Source organism: Heterodontus francisci, chromosome 4 (genome assembly GCF_036365525.1).
Source record: "Heterodontus francisci isolate sHetFra1 chromosome 4, sHetFra1.hap1, whole genome shotgun sequence".
NCBI classification, from domain to species: domain Eukaryota; kingdom Metazoa; phylum Chordata; class Chondrichthyes; order Heterodontiformes; family Heterodontidae; genus Heterodontus; species Heterodontus francisci.
In genome coordinates this window covers 2,369,966-2,390,612 of record NC_090374.1, presented here as the reverse complement: position 1 = coordinate 2,390,612, position 20,647 = coordinate 2,369,966, and the positions used below count along the sequence as shown (strand labels likewise).

At 45.0% G+C, this 20,647-nt stretch overlaps 1 protein-coding gene across 1 annotated transcript in view; it reads right to left on the bottom strand.

Annotated features, from left to right (window-relative positions):
- LOC137368865 (nipped-B-like protein) overlaps positions 1-20,647 on the bottom strand; it is a 693,066-nt gene that overhangs the window by 407,912 nt on the left and 264,507 nt on the right. The window contains exon 13 of the mRNA XM_068029073.1: positions 8,394-8,465. Coding sequence (XP_067885174.1) covers positions 8,394-8,465 — 72 coding nt within the window. The remainder of the gene's footprint in view (positions 1-8,393; positions 8,466-20,647) is intronic.

The window sequence follows — 20,647 nt, the reverse complement described above, 5'->3', positions numbered from 1 at the left end:
TGAGAGCAGGGGGGAGTGTTGAAATGGCAAGCAACCGCAAGCTCAGGGTCCTGCTTGCGGACTGAGCTGAGGTGTTCCGCAAAGCGGTCACCCAGTCTGCGTTTGGTCTTCCCAATGTAGAGGAGACCACACTGTGAGCAGCGAATACAGTATACTACATTGAAAGAAGTACAAGTAAATCGCTGCTTCACCTGAAAGGAGTGTTTGGGGCCTGGGATAGTGAGGAGAAAGGAGGTAAATGGGCAGGTATTACACCTCCTGCGATTGCAGGGGAAGGTGCCATGGGATGAGGACGAGGTGGTGGGGGTAATGGAGGAGTGGACCAGGGTGTCGCGGAGGGATCGATCCCTTCGGAATGCTGACAGGGGAAGGGAGGGGAAGATGCGTTTGGTAGTGGCATCACGCTGGAGGTGGCGGAAATGGTGGAGGATGATCCTTTGGATATGGAGGCTGATGGGGTGGAAAGTGAGGACAAGGGGAACCCTGTCACGATTCTGGGAGGGAGGGGAAGGGGTGAGGGTAGAGGTGCGGGAAATGGGCCGGACACGGTTGAGGGCCCTGTCACAAACAGATAATGTGGTCATTATCACATTGCTGTCTGTGGGATCTTGCTGTGTGCAAACTGGTTAACTAGTTTTCTAAATTTACATTTCACCAGCTGCCGTGGTGGGATTTGAACACACGTCCCAGGGCATTAGCCTGTGCCTCTAGATAACTTGTTCAGTGAAATACCACTTTCACCCATAAATATTACGAGAACAAAGGGACGAAACCTCAAATTAGTAAAAGGCGAAATTTTGGACTGAAGTCAGGCTTTATATCTACGCCTCATCATTCTGGAGCCCTCAATCGTTGCAAGCAAGCCGTTTCTACTTTGTCCCATCTTTTCATATTTTAAACTTAATCAAAACATCCTCTAATCTGTTCTAACGAAATCAGCCTCAATTTTTAACATCTTTTCTGTTATTTGTATTTTCTCATACTAGGCAGCATTTCAATGAGTCTATTGTTTCCTTGCCACTGTCTCAACATCCCTCCTATAGTGTAGTCTTACTAAGGTTTTCCAAGGTGTCCACCATAGCACTCTCACCTCAGAGGGGTGGTCATGGGTTAGCTCCATTCCAGAGGCTTGAGCGCACAATCGAGATTGACACTCCAGTCCAGAATTAGGGAGCACTGCACTGTCGAAGGTGCCAGCTTTCAGATATGACGTTAAACCGAGGCCCCGTTTTCCCACTCAGATGGGCAGAAAAGATCCTCAGGTATTATTTGAAGAGTAGGGGAATTTTTCCAATGTCAACGTTTATCCCTCAACCAACATCACAAACAGATAATGTGGTCATTATCACATTGCTATCTGTGGGACCTTGCTGTGTGCAAACTGGCTAACTAGTTTTCTAAATTACCAGTGACTAAATTTCAAAGTGCTGACTGGCTATGAAGTGCTTTGGAATGTTCCCAGGAAGTGCTACATAAATACAAGCTTGTTAATTTTTTATATAAATTCATTTTACATCTTACCTTTTAAATTCTGTATCTCTTACCGTAACATTCAGTATTCTGAGCTTTTCTTTATGGACGTACCCATTTGAGACACTGCTTTATGCCTTGTAAATCTGCACCTCCAAACAGCTCTGCCCATCCACAGCTAGCTTTCCCCCCCAAAATATCACTTTTTTTTAACTCCATGTTTACTGACTTTTAATTCCTTTTAGCACATTTTCCATCTGATCATTATTTCCCTGCAGCTTCCTTTGGTCCTCAATTATTCACTGTGCTTCCGAGAATTATACAGCACAGGAGACCATTCGGTCTATCGTGCCTGTACTGACCCTGAAAGTTATCCAATTAATCCCACCCCCCAGCTCTTTCACCACAGCCCTGCAAATCTTTCCTTTACAAGTAAAAATTCAATTCCTATATAAGTGTTGCCTGCATCAAATACACCAGCTAGTAACTAATTGACCATAACTTAAATTGTCCCGAATTGTTTAGTCCATTGATTATATAAATTATACTAACTCTGATCAAAATTAGAATGTGTTTCAGGTTTATTCCGCAGGTGATAGTAAAATAAATACAGAGCCTAATGGATGTTCTATCTTCAGTGTCCATAAGTGCTGCAAAGAAAATTCAGTAGAAGTCCTTAAGTGGCAACAACCACTGAAACCTTTTGGAGTAAATATAAGAAAAAGGAAATAAAAAGAGACCCTTCTTAAACTAAGAAATATCAGCAAAAGATGAAGAGCACAAAGGTTACAAAACCCACATCCAATTCAAAACTTTGGGACACAACTTAGTGGGAAATCAATTCAATGTGACTAGATTCCAACTGATTTAGTCACTGAATCATAGATAGAGTCAAAGAGTTACACAGCACAGAAACAGGCCCTTCGGCCCATCATGTCTGTGCCGGCCATACAGCACCCAACTATTCGAATCCCATATTCCTGCACTTGGCCCATAGCCTTGTATGCTATGGCGTTTCAAGTGGTCATCTAAATACTTCTTAAATGTTGAGGGTTCCTGCCTCTACCACCTCTTCAGGCAGTGTGTTCCAGATTCCAACCACCCTCTGTGAAAAAATGTTCCCTCAAATCTCCTCTAAACCTCCGGCCCCTTACCCTAAATCTATGCCCCCTGGTTCTTGACCCCTCCGCAAAGGGAAAAAGTTTCCTCCTATCTAACCAATGCCCCTTCAGCCTTTTCTGCTCTAAGGCTAACAACCCTAGCCTTTCAGTCTCTCTTCATAGCTGAAATGCTCCAGCCCAGGCAATATCCTGGTGAATCTCCTCTGCACCCTCTCCAGTGCAATCACATCCTTCCTATAGTGTGATGCCCAGAACTGTACACAGTACTCCAGCTGTGGCCTAACTAGTGTTTTATACAGCTCCATCAATACCTCCCTGCTCTTCTAATCTATGCCTCGGCTAATAAAGGCAAGTATCCCATATGCCTTCCTAACCACCTTATCTACCTGTGCTGCTGTCTTCAGTGATCTATGGACAAGTACACCAAGGTCCCTCTGACCTTCTATACTTGCTCGGATCCTACTATCCATTATGCATTCCCTTGCCTGGTTAGGCCTCCCAAAATGCATTACCTCACACTTTTCAGGATTAAATTCCATTTGCCACTGCTCCGCCCATCTTACCAGCCCATCTATATCTCCCTGTAATCTAAGGCTTTCCTCCTCACTATTTACGACACCACCAATTTTCGTGTCATCTGCGAACTTACTGATCACACCTCCTATATTCACGTCTAAATCATTAATGTACACTACAAACAGCAAGGGTCTCAGCATCGATCCTTGTGGTACACCACTGGTCACAGGCTTCCAATCGTAAAAACAGCCCTCAACCATTACCCTCTGCCTCCTGCCACAAAGCCAATTTTGGATCCAATTTGCCAAATTGCCCTGGATTCCATGGGCTCTTACCTTCTTAACCAATCTCCCATGCGGGACCTCATCAAAAGCCTTACTTAAGTCCATGTATACTACATCTACTGCTTTACTCTCATCTAGACATCTAGTCACTGCCTCGAAAAACTCAATAAAGTTAGTTAGACACAATCTCCCCCTGACAAAGCCATGCTGACTATCCCTGATTAATCCCTGCCTCTCCAAGTGAAGATTAATCCTGTCCCTCAGAATTTTTTCCAATATTTTCCCAACCGCTGATGTTAGACTCACCAGCCTGTAATTACCTGGTTTATCACTACTACCCTTCTTGAATAATGGTACCACATTTGCTGTCTTCCAGTCCTCTGGTACCTCTCCTGTGGCCAGAGAGGATTTGAAAATTTCTGTCAAAGCCCCTGCTATCTCCTCCCTTGCCTCACATAATAGCCTGGGATACATCTCATCTGGGCCTGAGTATTTATTCACTTTTAAGCCCACTAAAACAGCTAATATTTCCTCCCTTTCAATGCTAATGTGATCAAGTATATCACAATCCCCCTCCCTGATCTCTACACCTACCATTGTCCTTCTCCATAGTGAACACAGATGAAAAGTAATCATTTAAAACCTCACCTATATCCTCCGGCTCCACACAAAGATTGCCACGTTGGTCCCTAATGGACCCTACTTTTTCCCTGGTTATCCTCTTACCCTTAATATACTTATAAAACGCCTTGGTATTTTATTTTATCTTGCCCGCCAGTGTTATTTCATGCCCCCTCTTCGCTCTCCTAATTACTTTTTGTTTTAAGTGCCACCCTACACTTTCTATACTTCTCTAGTGCCTCTGCTGTTTTCAGCGCTTGGGATCTGCCGTAAGTCTTTTTTTTTTCCTGATCCAATGCTCTATATCCCTTGACATCCAGGGTTCCCTGGGCCTGTTAGTCCTACCCTTCACCTTAACGGGTACATGTTGGCTCTGGACTCTCACTATTTTCTCTTTGAATGACTCCCACTGATGTGATGTAGACTTTCCTACAAGTAGTTGCTCTCAGTCCATTTTGGCCAGATCCTGTTTTATCATATTGAAATCAGCCTTCCCCCAATTCAGTACCTTTATTTCTGGTCCATCTTTGTCCTTTTCCATAACTACCTTAAATCTTAGAGTTATGGTCACTATCGCCGAAATGCTCCCCCACTGACATCTCTACCACTTGACCGGCTTCATTGTGAGACTAGCTAAGAGGAAAAAGGAAGCATACATAAGGTCTAGGCGGCTGATGAAAGAAGAAGCTTTGAAAGAATATCGGGAATGTAGGACCAATCTGAAACGAGGAATTAAGAAGGCTAAAAGGGGTCATGAAATATCTTTAGCAAACAGGGTTAAAGAAAATCCCAAAGCCTTTTATTCATATATAAGGAGAAAGAGGGTAACTAGAGAAAGGATTGGCCCGCTAAAGGACAAAGGAGGAATGTTATGCTTGGACTCAGAGAAAATGGGTGAGATTCTAAACGAGTACTTTGCATCGGTATTCACCGAGGAGAGGGACATGACGGATGTTGAGGTTAGGAACAGATGTTTGATTACACTAGGTCAAGTCGGCATAAGGAGGGAGGAAGTGTTGGGTATACTAAAGGGCATTAAGGTGGACAAGTCCCCAGGTCCGGATGAAATCTATCCCAGGTTACTGAGGGAAGCGAGAGAGGAAATAGCTGGGGCCTTAACAAATATCTTTGCAGCATCCTTAAACACGGGTGAGGTCCCAGAGGACTGGAGAATTGCTAATGTTGTCCCCTTGTTTAAGAAGGGTAGCAGAGATAATCCAGGTAATTATAGACCGGTGAGCCTGACGTCAGTGGTAGGGAAGCTGCTGGAGAAGATACTGAGGGATAGGATCTATTCCCATTTGGAAGAAAATGGGCTTATCAGTGATAGGCAACATGGTTTTGTGCAGGGAAGGTCATGTCTTACCAACTTAATAGAATTCTTTGAGGAAGTGACAAAGTTGATTGATGAGGGAAGGGCTGTCGATGTCATATACATGGACTTCAGTAAGGCGTTTGATAAGGTTCCCCATGGCAGGCTGATGGAGAAAGTGAAGGCGCATGGGGTCCAAGGTGTACTAGCTAGATGGATAAAGAACTGGCTGGGCAACAGGAGACAGAGAGTAGCAGTAGAAGGGAGTTTCTCAAAATGGAGACGTGTGACCAGTGGTGTTCCACAGGGATCCGTGCTGGGACCACAGTTGTTTGTGATATACATTAATGATTTGGAGGAAAGTATAGGTGGACTGATTAGCAAGTTTGCAGACGACACTAAGATTGGTGGAGTAGCAGATAGTGAAGTGGACTGTCAGAGAATACAGCAGAATATAGATAGATTGGAGAGTTGGGCAGAGAAATGGCAGATGGAGTTCAATCAGGGCAAATGCGAGGTGATGCATTTTGGAAGATCCAATTCAAGAGTGAACTATACAGTAAATGGAAAAGTCCTGGGGAAAATTGATGTACAGAGAGATTTGGGTGTTCAGGTCCACTGAAGGTGGCAACGCAGGTAAATAGAGTGGTCAAGAAGGCATACGGCATGCTTTCCTTCATCGGACGGGGTATTGAGTACAAGAGTTGGCAGGTCATGTTACAGTTGTATAGGACTTTGGTTCGGCCACATTTGGAATACTGCGTGCAGTTCTGGTCGCCACATTACCAAAAGGATGTGGATGCTTTGGAGAGGGTGCAGAGGAGGTTCACCAGGATGTTGCCTGGTATGGAGAGCGCTAGCTATGAAGAGAGGTTGAGTAGATTAGGATTATTTTCATTAGAAAGACGGAGGTTGAGGGGGGACCTGATTGAGGTGTACAAAATCATGAGAGGTATAGACAGGGTGGATAGCAAGAGGCTTTTTCCCCAGAGTGGGGGATTCAATTACTAGAGGACACGAGTTCAAAGTGAAAGGGGAAAAGTTTAGGGGGGATATGCGTGGACAGTTCTTTACGCAGAGGATGGTGGGTGCCTGGAACGCGTTGCCAGCGGAGGTGGTAGATGCGGGCACGATGGCGTCTTTTAAGATGTATCTAGACAGATACATGAATGGGCAGGAAGAAAAGAGATACAGAACCTTAGAAAATAGGCGACATGTTTAGAGAGAGGATCTGGATCGGCGCAGGCTTGGAGGGCCGAAGGGCCTGTTCCTGTGCTGTAATTATCTTTGTTCTTTGTTCCCTAGGATTAGGTCCAATACTGCCCCTTTCCTTGTAGGACTTTCTACATAATGGCTCAAAAAGCTCCCCTGTATGCATTTTAAGAATTCCACTCCTTTTAAGCCTTTTGCACTAAGGCTATCCCAGTTAATATTGGGGAAGTTGAAATCCCCGAATATTATTACCCTATTCTTTTCACACCTCTCAGAAATTTGCCGACATATCTGCTCCTCTATCTCTTCTTGACTATTTGGAGGCCTGTAGTACACACCGAGCCAAGTGATTGTTTCTTTTTGTTTTTAAGTTCTACCCAAATGGCCTCATTTGAGGAACCTAAGATATCATCCCTCCTTACTGCAGTAATTGACTCCTTGAACAACAGTGCAATGCCACCTCCTCTTTTATCCCCTGCCCTGTCGCGCTTGAAGATTCTATACCCTGGAATATTGAGCTGTCAGTCCTGTCCCTCCCTCAACCATGTCTCTGTGATAGCAATATCATAATCCCATGTACTAATCAACGCCCTCAATTCATCTGCCTTTCTAGGAAGACTCCTTGCATTGAAATAGATGCAATCCAATCTTGCATTTTTCACTTGTGCCTTACCAGGTCTATATTTGCTCTGCCTTCCAGGCAGACTCACTTTCTGTTCTATATTACCCCTTACTGCACCTCCACTCTGTATCCCATCCCCCTGCCAAATTAGTTTAAACCACCCCCAACAGAACTAGCAAACCTCTTCGCAAGGATGTTGGTCCCATTCTGGTTTAGGTGCAACCCGCCCAACTTGTACAGGTCCTACCTTTGCCAGAAACAGTCCCAGTGATCCAGGAAACTAAAGCCTTCCCTCTTGCACCATCTCCTCAGCCACGCATTCATCTGCTCTATCCTCCTATTTCTAAACTCACTAGCACGTGGCACCGGGAGTAATCCAGAGGTTACAACCTTTGAGGTCCTGCTTTTTAATCTGCTACCAAGCTCCCAAAATTCTTGTTGCAGGACCCCATCCCTTTTCCTACATATGTTGTTGGTACCAATGTGTACCACAACCTCTGACTGCTCACCCTCCCCCTTCAGAATGTCCTGCAGCCACTCCGTGACATCCTTGACCCTAGCACCAGGGAGACAACATACCATCCTGGAGTCACGTTTGCTGCCGCAGCAACGCCTATCTGTACGCCTTATGATAGAATCCCCCATCACTATAGCTCTTCCACTCCTTCTTCCCCCCTGCTGTGCAGCAGAGCCATCCTTGGTGCCACGGACCCGGCTGTTGCTGCTTTCCCCTGGGAGGTCATCCCCAGCGCCCCCCCCAAACAGTATCCAAAGCAGTATATCTGTTTGAGAGGGGGATGGCCATAGGGGACTCCTGTACTACCTGCCTGTGCCTACTACTGCGCCTGGTGGTCACCCATCCCTTTTCTGCCTGTGCTGCCATTACCTGCGGTGTGACCACCGCCCTATACGTGCCATCCATGTGCCTGACCTCAAAGTAGATTGAAGGCAAATACTAAGGGAGTTAGGTTTAGAAATCAGGTTCTACCAAAACAAAAAATACTCTCCAAGATCATGCGTGATGTAAGCACCAAATGCACTGCTTTCATCTGCCCTAGCATTCTAACAGAAACCACACTCGGTAAACAGGTGTGAGGAAGATTCAGGCCTTCAATTTTAGGTGGCTGACCTTAACCAGAACCCAACAGTTAAGTGTTCATCAACATTGTCATTGCACTTTAAAAACCCAAGGCATACAACCTCCATGCCGAAAATGTTTGAGATCGTGGATTTACCTTCGGGAGTAAGTTTAGGTTCATATGCTTTCCTCTTCTTCTGTTTTTCTCTTTTCCTCATCTTTTTGGCAACTATAAAGTAAGAATTGAGTAAAGTTTAATACTTTGTGCCAGCTGGATTTAGTCCATTACAGCCAAGGTTGCTACACTGAACAGAAAACAAAATCTCATGAAAATGAAGCATCGTTTCACTGGGATTGTATGTACAATCATGATATGGAATGGCCAGAAATGCACTATACACAGCATGCATCCCGAAAGCCCACAAATACTAAACAGGACAAAAATATATACCATCCCTAGTCGGAAGGTAAGCTGTGTAAATGTGCCTGCTGGAGTCGGATATGATGATAGCTCTCTGCTCAAGCCCACTTACTCGTGGCCACAATGCAACATGACAATTTAAAATTGAGCACGTTGATTAACTGCTTTGTAAGAAAAAAATACCCATGACTTAAAAACTTCTGAAACTTGTATTTGCCGAGGTATATAAGTTCCATGGTTCAAATTCAAGTTTTCTTGGGCTCAGTAGCATCATAAATGGTCTGAGCATTTTAACTTTTATAGAATCATAGAATTGTACAGCACAAAAGGCAGCCATTTGGCCCATCATGCTTGAGTCAGTCTTTTGAAAGAGCTATCAAAATAGTCCCACTCCACAGATCATTCCCCTTGGCCCTGCAGATACAGTGGCACACTGCCCTATCGTACAATAAGTATAAGCCAGAGCTGTGAGATTCTCTGAGATCTGGACCGAATGCCTGCCTCCAACGCACACCTATTTCTTTTCAATCTCTCTGAAGAGGTACTGAGTCATGAGTTGATAAGAATCATAAAGCTCCTTGATTATCAGATGAACATGTAGAAATTATGATTAGATTCACTTATTTCCATCAGTACATTTTGTATTTGCATTATATAATGACATACTAAGTTACACCACTTCAGAGCACAATATTGCTTGAAATTAAATTCCCAACTCCTCTCTCATATATTGCACCCTTCTCGTTGTCCATTCCCCCTTGACTGAATTTAGCTTTCACAGCTTTTTAAGAAGTCTGACCCCAGTGGCGGCCTTTAGTCAAAAGATTATCCTAAACAGAATCCACCAGTCACACTTAACGATCTTTGCTGAGTTTAGAGGAGGAAAATAGTTATAGCAGCAATGATCGTGATCAATGGAATGTCAAAATATCTTTCTTTGTATGGAGCACGTTACCCTATGAACTTAACTCAAGAGGTACGCTTAGACCAATGGAGGCATTTTAACATCTACTACATCAACATCTTTTACACCGGGTTGCATCTAAACTGGAGGGGGACGAATATCCTTGCGGGGAGATTTGCTAGTACTACTCGGGAGGGTTTAAACTATTCTTGCAGGGGGGTGGGACCCAAAGTAGTAGTCTCTCAGATGAGATAGTTGAGGCAAATGTAGAGGTTAAAGCAAGTAAGTTCAGTAGGCAGGCCGGGCAGGGGCAGGACAGGGAGTGTGGAAGGTCTGGTCGGCAAAACTGCATTTACTTTAATGCAAGAAGCCTTACAGGTAAGGCAGATGAACTCAGAGCATGGATCGGTACATGGGATTGTGATATTATAGCTAATACAGAAACGTGGTTGAGGGATGGGCAGGACTGGCAGCTCAATGTTCCAGGGTACCGATCTTTCCGGCGTGACGGAGGTAAGGTAAGAGAGGAGGGGGAGTTGCATTATTGATTAGGGAGGACATCACGGCAGTACGTAGAGAATATATCCCGGGGGGAAATGTCCAGCGAGGCCATATGGGTAGAACTTAGAAATAAGAAAAGGATGATCACTTTGATGGGATTATACTATAGGTCCCCAATAGTCAGAGGGAAGTGGTAGAGCATATATGTGGGGAAATCACAGATAGGTGTCGGAATTATAGGGTTGTAATAGTAGGTGATTTTAACTTCCCTAATATTGACTGGGATTGCCTTAGTGCTAAGGGATCAGAAGGGGAAGAATTTGTTAAGTGTGTCCAGGATAGTTTTCTGAAGCAGTATGTGATGGCCCTACTAGAGAAGGGGCTACACTCGACCTTCTCTTAGGAAATGAGGTGGTTCATGTGTCAATGGGGGAGCACTTTGGGACCAGTGACCATAACTCTATTAGCTTCAAGATAGTTATGGAAAAGGACAGGACCTCAGCTTGAAGTCCGAAATTGGGGGAAGGCTAATTTCGATGGCATCAGACAGGAACTCTCAAATGTTGAATGGGAGAGGCTGTTTACAGGTAAAGGGACGCCTGGCAAGTGGGAGGCTTTTAAAAGAGAGATAGGAAGAGTTCAGGGCCGGCATGTTCCTGTTAGATGGAAGGGCAAGGCTGGCAAGTTTCGGGAATCTTGGTTGACGAGGGATATTGAGGGTCTGGTCAGGACAAAGAAAGAGGCATATGCTGCCTGGACTGGAGGGCATGTCCTACGAAGAAAGATTGAGGGAGCTGGGGCTTTTCTCATTGGAGCGAAGAAGGATGAGAGGTGACTTGATAGAGGGGTACAAGATGATGAGAGGCATAGATAGAGTGGATAGCCAGAGACTTTTTCCCAGGGTGGAAAAGGCTATCACCAGGGGGCATAATTTTAAGGTGATTGGAGGAAGGCTTCGGGGAGATGTCAGAGGTAGGTTCTTTACACAGAGAGTGGTGGGTGCGTGGAATGCACTGCCAGCGGTGGTAGTAGAAGCAGATACATTAGGGGCATTTAAGCGACTCTTGGATAGGTACATGGATGATAGTAGAATGAAGGGTAGGTAGTTAGTTTGATCTTAGAGTAGGTTAAAGGTTCGGCACAACATCGTGGGCCGAAGGGCCTGTACTGTGCTGTACAGTTCTATGTTCTATGTTAGGTATAGGCAGCTGGGATCAAGCGAGTCCCTCGAGGAGTATAGGGGATGTAGGAGTACACTTAAGGAAATTAGGAGGGTGAAAAGGGGCCATTAGATTTCCCTGGCAGATAAGATAAAGGAGAATCCTATGAGATTCTATAAGTATATTAAGAGTAAAAGGGTAGCTAGGGAGAGAGCAGGTCCCCTTAAGGATCAGTGTGGCAATCTATGTGTGGAGCCACGGGAAATGGGTGTGGTCTTAAATGAATATTTCTCGCCCATATTTACCGTGGAGAAAGTCATGGAAGCTACTGAGTTCAAGGGAGGGAACACCGATATCCTGGAGCATATCAACATTACAAAGGAGGTAGTGTTGGAGGTCTTGAAGCACATTAAGGTGGATAAATCCCCAGGGCCTGACCAGGTGTATCCTAGGATGCTATGGGAAGCAAGGGAGGAGATTGCTTGGGCCCTGGCAGAGATTTTTATATCATCGTTAGCCACAGGTGAGGTACCAGAAGAGTGGAAGATAGCTAATGTTGTGCCTTTATTTATAAGGGCAGCAGGGATAAGCCAGAGAACTACAGGCCGGTGAGCCTTCCATCAGTGGTGGGAAAGTTATTGGAAGGGATTCCAATAACTTTCCTGAGAGACAGGATTTATATTCGTCTGGAAAGGCATGGTCTGATTAGGGATAGTCAGCATGGCTTTGTGTGTGTGAAATCATGTCTCAATTTGATTGAGTTTTTCGAGGAGGTGGCGAAGAGGATTGACGAAGGCAGGGCGATGGACGTTGTCTACATGGACTTTAGCAAGGCCTTTGACAAGGTCCCGCATGGTAGGCTGGTCCAGAAGGTTCGAACACATGGGATCCAGGGTGAGCTAGCAAATTGGATACAAAATTGGCTTGGTGATAGGAGGCAGAGGGTGGTAGTGGAGGGTTGTTTTTCAGATTGGAGGCCGGTGACCAGTGGTGTGCCACAGGGATCGGTGCTGGGTCCTCTGTTGTTTGTCATATATATTAATGACTTGGATGTGAATGTAAGGGGCTTGATTAGTAAGTTTGCAGATGACACCAAAATTGGTGGTCTAGTGGAGAGTGAAGAAGGTTGTCTTTGGTTACAACAGGATATAGATCAACTGGGAAAGTGGGCAAGGGATTGGCAAATGGAATTTAACGCAGACAAGTGAGAAGTGACGCATTTTGGGAAGTTAAACCAGGGCAGGACATATACAGTGAATGGCAGGGCCCTGGGGTGTGTCCTTGAGCAGAGAGACCTTGGGGTGCAAGTACATAGCTCCCTGAAAGTGGCAACACAGGTAGACAGGGTGGTGAAGAAGGCGTATGGTATGCTTGCCTTCATCGGCTGAGGCATTGAGTACAAGAGTTGGGACGTCATGTTACAGTTGTACATAACGTTGGTTAGGCCACATTTGGAGTTCTGTGCGCAGTTGTGGTCACCGCACTACAGGAAAGATGTGATTAAGCTAGAGTGGGTGCAGAAAAGATTCACAAGGATGTTGCCTGGTTTGGAGAGCTTGAGTTATAAAGAGAGATTGGATAGGCTGGGTCTGTTTTCCCTGGAGTGAAGGAGGCTGAGAGGGGACATGACAGAGGGATATAAAATTATGAGAGGCATAGATAGGGTAGATTGCCAGAGTCTGATTCCCATGGTAGGGGTGACTAAAACTAGAGGGCATAGATTTAAGGTGAGAGGGAGGGGGATCAAAGGGGTAAATTTTTTTTTTTTTTTGAGATACAGCACTGAAACAGGCCCTTCGGCCCACCGAGTCTGTGCCGACCAACAACCACCCATTTATACTAACTCTCCAGTAATCCCATATTCCCTATCACCTACCTACACTAGGGGCAATTTACAATGGCCAATTTACCTATCACCTGCAAGTCTTTGGCTGTGGGAGGAAACCGGAGCATCCGGGGAAAACCCATGCAGACACAGGGAGAACTTGCAAACTCCACACAGGCAGTACCCAGAATCGAACCCAGGGCCCTGGAGCTGTGAGGCTGCGGTGCTAACCACTGCGCCACTGTGCCGCCCTAAATGTTTCACACAAAGAACAGTGGGTACCTGGAATGAGCTGCCAGAGGTGGTGGTGGAGGCAGGAACAGTAGCGACATTTAAGAGGCATCTGGACAGGTATTTGAATGAGCAAGGCATAGAGGGATATGGAATTAATGCAGGCAGATGGGATTAGTATGGATAGGCATTATGGTCGGCATGGACACGGTGGGCCGAAGGGCCTGTTTCTATGCTGTACGACTCTATGACTCTAAGTTTCATATGAACATAAATAACAGCAAGAGTAGGCCATGTGGACTGAGCCTGTTCCACCATTCAATAAGATCATGGCTGATCCTCGACCTCAACTCCACTCTCCCACCGGATCTCTACATCCTTTGATTCACTTCGGCTTTGAATATACTCAATGACTGAGCCTCCACAACACTCTGGGATAGAGAACGGCAAGGATTCACAGCCCTCAGTGAAGCAATCTCTCGTCATCTCAGTCCAAAATGTACCTCCCTTTATCCTGAGACCTTCACCCCTAGTTCTAGATTCTCCAATCAGAGAAAAGAGACTCTCAGCATCTTCAATGTTTCAATGAGATCACCTCTCATTCTTCTAAATTCCAGAGGGTATATACAAACATAAGAAATAGGAGGTATAGAGCATTTGCCCTTCAAGCTTGTTCTGCCATCCAACATCATGGCTGATCTTATTCCTTAATTTAACCTTCTGCACAATCTTCATTAGCCTTAATTCCCTTGGTACCCAAAAGTCTACTGAATATACTCAACGACTAAGCATCCACAGCTTTCTGGGGTAGACAAGTCCAAAGATTCACAACCCTTGAATACAGAAATTTCTCATCTCAGTACTAAATGGCCAAGCCCTTATTCTGAGACTGCGATCCCATTCTAGATTTCCCAGCCAGGGGAAACACTTACTCAGCATCTCCCCTGGCAAGCCCCTGAAGAATTTTATATGATTCAATTACATCACTTTTTATTCTTCTTAACACAAGGGAATATAGGCCAAGTCTACTCAGTCTCTCCTCATAGGACAAATCCCTCATTCCAAGAACCAGTCTTGCGAATCTTTGTTGCACTCTCTCTGGGGCAAATATGTCCTTAAGTAAGGAGACCAAAACACACTACTCTAGGCGTGGCCTCACCAGTGCTGTATAATTGTACGAAGACTTGTTTATTCAGATACTCTTTCAATAAAAGCGAACATACCACATTTGCTTTTCTAACTGCTTGCTGTACCTGCATGTTAATTTGTGATTCATGTATAATGACGCCCAAGTCCGCCAGAATGCAAGCATTCCTCAGTGTCTCATCGTTCAAAAAATACTCTGCTTTCCCTCCCAAAATGGATAACTTCACATTTTGACACTCTATATTCCACCTGCCATGTTCTTGTCCACTGACTCAACCTGTGCAGCCTCCTCACTGCTTACTTTGTCACCTAACTGTCCATCGTCAGCAGACTTGGATCTGTATGCAAGTCATTAATATAGACTGTAAATAGCTGAGGCCTGATTACTGATCCTTGCATAACCCGCTAGCAACAGTCTGCCGACCTGAAAATGCCCCGTTTATTCATATTCTGTTTTCTGTCCATTAACTAATCTTTGATCGATTCTAATATATTACCCCCATCCCATGAGTCATAATTTTGTGCAATAACCACTTACGTTGCAAATCACAGAAGCCAGAGCTAGACATATTATGTTTTGGAGTGGTTACAGAAGCGAAAAGCGTCGAAGTAGGAATACGGTTTGCTATCAAGTCTAACCTAGTCCCAAAACCTACCAGCCTCCCAAAAGGCACAAACAACCGGCATGACATTGCGACTTTCCCTCACAAGAAAAAAAATCATGCCACCATTGTCAATGCTTATGCACCTACAATGTCAAATCCTAAAGAGGTGAAGGATAAATTTTATGAAGAGCTAGAATCTTGGATTGCTGTCGTGACAAGATCAGACAAACGCATCATCCTCAGTGATTTCAATGCCAGAGTTGGCACAGACCATTCGACCTGGGAGTGAGCTACAGGGAGAAATGGAGTTGGTAACAGCAACAGCCTTCTTCTGAATAGGTGTGCACAGCCTGGTCTCCTCATTACCAACACTGTATTCTGTCTGCCAAACCAAAACAAAACATCCTGGATTTGCCTTGCTTGAAGCACTAGCATCTAATTAACTACTTTGGTCATATGGAAGGACAGACAGGATGTCGGAGTGACCAATGCGTGGAGCAAATTGTTGGACTTGCCACAGACCCATTGTCTCAAAGCTCAACATCCATAATCAGTTCAAGAGACGACCTCAGGGGGATAGAAGTCAATAAGAGACTCAAATCTCAAGACTCATCTGCATGTGAGAACTTCAATCTCACCATCAGCACCGAAAAGACTCAAGTCATGTACCAAACTGCCCTACAAAAGCAGTATGTGACGCCAACTATTACAGTCAAGCCTTTGACCATTGACTGTATTGCAGTCAATGGTCAAAGGCTTGAAGCAGTCAAGACATCTACCTGCCACGTCAGCACTCTGTCCAGAGCAGTTCACATGGACAAGAGAGTCAACTCCAGTGCTGCCTTTGGCAAGCTACAAAAAACTGTCTGGGAGCAAAGACAAATTAGTCTCTTAAACAAAGTGAAGATATGCAGGGTATTTGCCCTTCCCACTCTCTAGTATGCTTGAGAGGTATGGACAGTTTACTCCAGGCTTGCAAACAAGCTACACCACTTTCACATGACCTGCTTGTGGAGACTACTCAAGATCAGATGGAAAGACAAGGTTCTTAATACTGAGATTCTCTCCCAAACCAACATGCCTAGTATCCACACTCTGAAGAGAGCTCAGATAAGATGGGCAGCCATCTCGCCAGAATGCCTGACCAGCATTTGCCAAGAAGTCTTTTCTTTGGTGAGCTAATTGAAAGGAAACGTTCACACGGATGCCAGAAAAAGTACTTCAAGGAAACCCTGAAGGTCGCAATGAAGAGTTTCAACATTGCCTGAGACATAGAAGAACCTCACACAGGATCACTCTCTATGGTGCAGTTTCATCAGCAAAGGCACCAGCTCCGATGAATAGGGCAGAGTCACACTGGGCAACAGGAAATGAGCTTCACAAGCATCTCTTCCACATCAACAATACATTTGCCCAATACGCAACAGATCTTTTCGTGCTCAAATTGGACTAATTCGTCATCTTCGAACACATTGCACCAGAAATTTCGCTCAATGAATTCTAGTTGATGTCATAGTCATCTTTGACTATGAAGGACAAACACAAAATAGTTTCCTACCATTTACAAAATGTTGTTTTTCTATTCTTACTACTAAAATGAATAGCTTCACATTTCCCCACATTATACTCCATTTATTCACCTACTTATCCACTTACAGTCATAGAGAGATACAGCACTGAAACAGGCCCTTCGGCCCACCGAGTCTGTGCCGACCATCAACCACCCATTTATACTAATCCTACATTAATCCCATATTCCCTACCACATCCCCACCTTCCCGCAATTCTCCTACCACCTACCTACACTAGCAGCAATTTACAACGGCCAATTTACCCATGAACCTGCAAGTCTTTGGCTGTGGGAGGAAACCGGAGCACCCGGCGGAAACCCACGCGGTCACAGGGAGAAGTTGCAAACTCCGCACAGGCAGTACCCAGAACCGAACCCGGGTCGCTGGAGCTGTGAGGCTGCGATGCTAACCACTGCGCCGCCCAAACCTATCTATACCCCTTTGCAGGCTCCTTTAGTCCTTTCAGCTTACTTTCCCACCTAGCTTTGTATTGCCAGCAAACTTGAGTAACATTACAATCTATATTAATGATTTAGGTGAAGGGACGGAGTGTAAACAGCTGAGGCCCCAACACGGATTCTTGCAGTACCCCACTAGCAACAGCCTGTCAACCCAAATATGACCAGTTTATTCGTATTCTCAGTTTTCTGTCCTTTAACAATCCTCAATCCATTCTAAACCTCATATATTATACCCAACGCCATGAGCCATCTTGTGCAAGAAACTTTCATGTGGCACCTTCATGAATGCCTTTTGAAAATCCAAATATACTACACCCACTCATTCTCCTTTAACTATCTTGCTCGTCACATCCTCAAAAAATTCTATTAAATTTGTCAACACGATTTCCTTTTCATAAAACATAGAAAATAGGAGAATTAGGCCATTCGGCCCTTCGAGCCTGCTCCGCCATTCATTATGATCAGGCTGATCATCCAACTCAGTAACCTGTTCCCATTTTCTCCCCATATCCTTTGATCCCTTTCACCCCAAGAGCTATATCTAACTCCTTGAAAACATACAATGTTTTGGTTTCAACTGCTTTCTGTGGTAGCGAATTCCACAGGCTCACCACTCTCTGGGTGAAGAAATTTCTCCTCATCTCGTATCCTTAGACTATGACCCCTGGTTCTGGACTCCCCCACCAAAGGGAACATCCTTCCTGCATCTACCCTGTCAAGTCCTGTTAGAATTTTATCGGTTTCTATGAGATTCTCCCCCTCACTCTTCTGAACTCCAGCAAATATAATCCAAACCGACTCAATCTCGCCTCATACGTCAGTCCTGCCATCCCAGGAATCAGTCTGGTAAACCTTCGCTGCACTCCCTCTATAGCAAGAACATCCTTCCTGAGATAAGGAGACCAAAACTGCACACAATATTCCAGGTGTGGCCTCACCAAGGCCCTGCATAATTGCAGCAAGACATCCCTGCTCCTGCACTCAAATCCTCTCTCTATGAAGGCCAACATACCATTTGCCTTTTTTACCGCCTGTTGGACCGGCATGCTTACCATCAGCGACTGGTGTACGAGAATACCCAGGTCTCATTGCATATTCCCCTCTCTCAGTTTATAGCTGTTCACATAATAATCTGCCTTCCTGTTTTTGCTACCAAAGTGGATAACTTCACATTTATCCACATTATACTGCATCTGCCATACATTAGCCCACTCACTCAACTTGTCCAAATCACCCTGAAGCCTCTCTGCATCCTCCTCACAACTCACCCTCCCACCCAGTTTTGTGTCATCTGCAAATTTAGAGATATTACATTTAGTTCCCTCATCTAAACCATTATTGTATATTGTGAATAGCTGGGGTCCTAGCACCCATCCCTGCAGTACCCCACTAGTCACTGCCTGCCATTCGGAAAAGACCCATTTATCCCTACTCTTTGTTTCCTGTCCGCCAACCAATTTTCTATCCATCACTATACACTACCCCCCAATCCCATGCGCTTTAATTTTACATGTTAATCTTTTTAGAATTAGAATTAGAACATTACAGCGCAGTACAGGCCCTTCGGCCCTCGATGTTGCGCCGGCCTGTGAAACCATCTGACCTACACTATTCCATTTTCATCCATATGTCTATCCAATGACCACTTAAATGCCCTTAAAGTTGGCGAGTCTACTACTGTTGCAGGCAGGGCGTTCCACGCCCCTACTACTCTCTGAGTAAAGAAACTACCTCTGACATCTGTCCTATATCTATCACCCCTCAACTTAAAGCTATGTCCCCTCGTGTTTGCCATCACCATCCGAGGAAAAAGACTCTCACTATCCACCCTATCTAACCCTCTGATTATCTTATATGTCTCTATTAAGTCACCTCTCCTCCTCCTTCTCTCCAACGAAAACAACCTCAAGTCCCTCAGCCTTTCCTCGTAAGACCTTCCCTCCATATCAGGCAACATCCTAGTAAATCTCCTCTGCACCCTTTCCAAAGCTTCCACATCCTTCCTATAATGCGGTGACCAGAACTGCACGCAATACTCCAGGTGCGGTCTCACCAGAGTTTTGTACAGCTGCAGCATGACCTCGTGGCTCCGAAACTCGATCCCCCTACTAATAAAAGCTAACACACCATATGCCTTCTTTACAGCCCTATTAACCTGGGAAGCAACCTTCGGGGATTTATGCACCTGGACACCAAGATCTCTCTGTTCATCTACACTACCAAGAATCTTCCCATTAGCCCAGCACTCTGCATTCCTGTTACTCCTTCCAAAGTGAATCACCTCGCACTTTTCCGCATTAAACTCCATTTGCCATCTCTCAGCCCAGCTCTGCAGCCTATCTATGTCCCTCTGGACCCTAGAACATCCTTCGGCACTATCCACAACTCCACCGACCTTAGTGTCATCCGCAAATTTACTAACCCACCCTTCTACACCCTCTTCCAGGTCATTTATAAAAATGACAAACAGCAGTGGCCCCAAAACAGATCCTTGCGGTACACCACTAGTAACTAAACTCCAGGATGAACATTTGCCATCAACCACCACCCTCTGTCTTCTTTCAGCTAGCCAATTTCTGATCCAAAGCTCTAAATCACCTTCAACCCCATACTTCCGTATTTTCTGCAATAGCCTACCGTGGGGAACCTTATCAAACGCCTTACTGAAATCCATATACACCACATCCACTGCTTTACCCTCATCCACCTGTTTGGACACCTTCTCGAAAAACTCAATAAGGTTTGTGAGGCACGACCTACCCGTCACAGAACCGTGCTGACTATCGCTAATGAACTTATTCTTTTCAAGATGATTATAAATCCTGTCTCTTATAACCTTTTCCAACATTTTACCCACAACCGAAGTAAGGCTCACAGGTCTATAATTACCAGGGCTGTCTCTACTCCCCTTCTTGAACAAGGTGACAACATTTGCTATCCTCCAGTCTTCCGGCACTATTCCTGTCGACAATGACGACAAGGACAAAGGCTCTGCAATCTCCTCCCTAGCTTCCCAGAGAATCCTAGGATAAATCCCATCTGGCCCAGGGGACTTATCTATTTTCACACTTTCCAAAATTGATAACACCTCCTCCTTGTGAACCTCAACCCCATCTAGCCTACTAGTCTGAATCTCAGTATTCTCCTCGACAACATTTTATTTCTCTACTGTAAATACTGACGAAAAATATTCATTTAACGCTTCCCCTACCTCCTCTGATTCCACACACAACTTCCCACTACTATCCTTGATTGGCCCTGATCTAACTCTAGTCATTCTTTTATTCCTGATATACCTATAGAAAGCCTTAGGGTTTTCCCTGATCCTATCCGCCAATGACTTCTCGTGTCCTCTCCTTGCTCTTCTTAGCTCTCCCTTTAGATCCTTCCTGGCTAGCTTGTAACTCTCAAGCGCCCTAACTGAGCCTTCACGTCTCATCCTAACATAAGCCTTCTTCTTCCTCTTGACAAGCGCTTCAACTTCTTTAGTAAACCACGGCTCCCTCGCTCGACAACTTCCTCCCTGCCTCACAGGTACATACTTATCAAGGACACGCAGTAGCTGCTCCTTGAATAAGCTCCACAT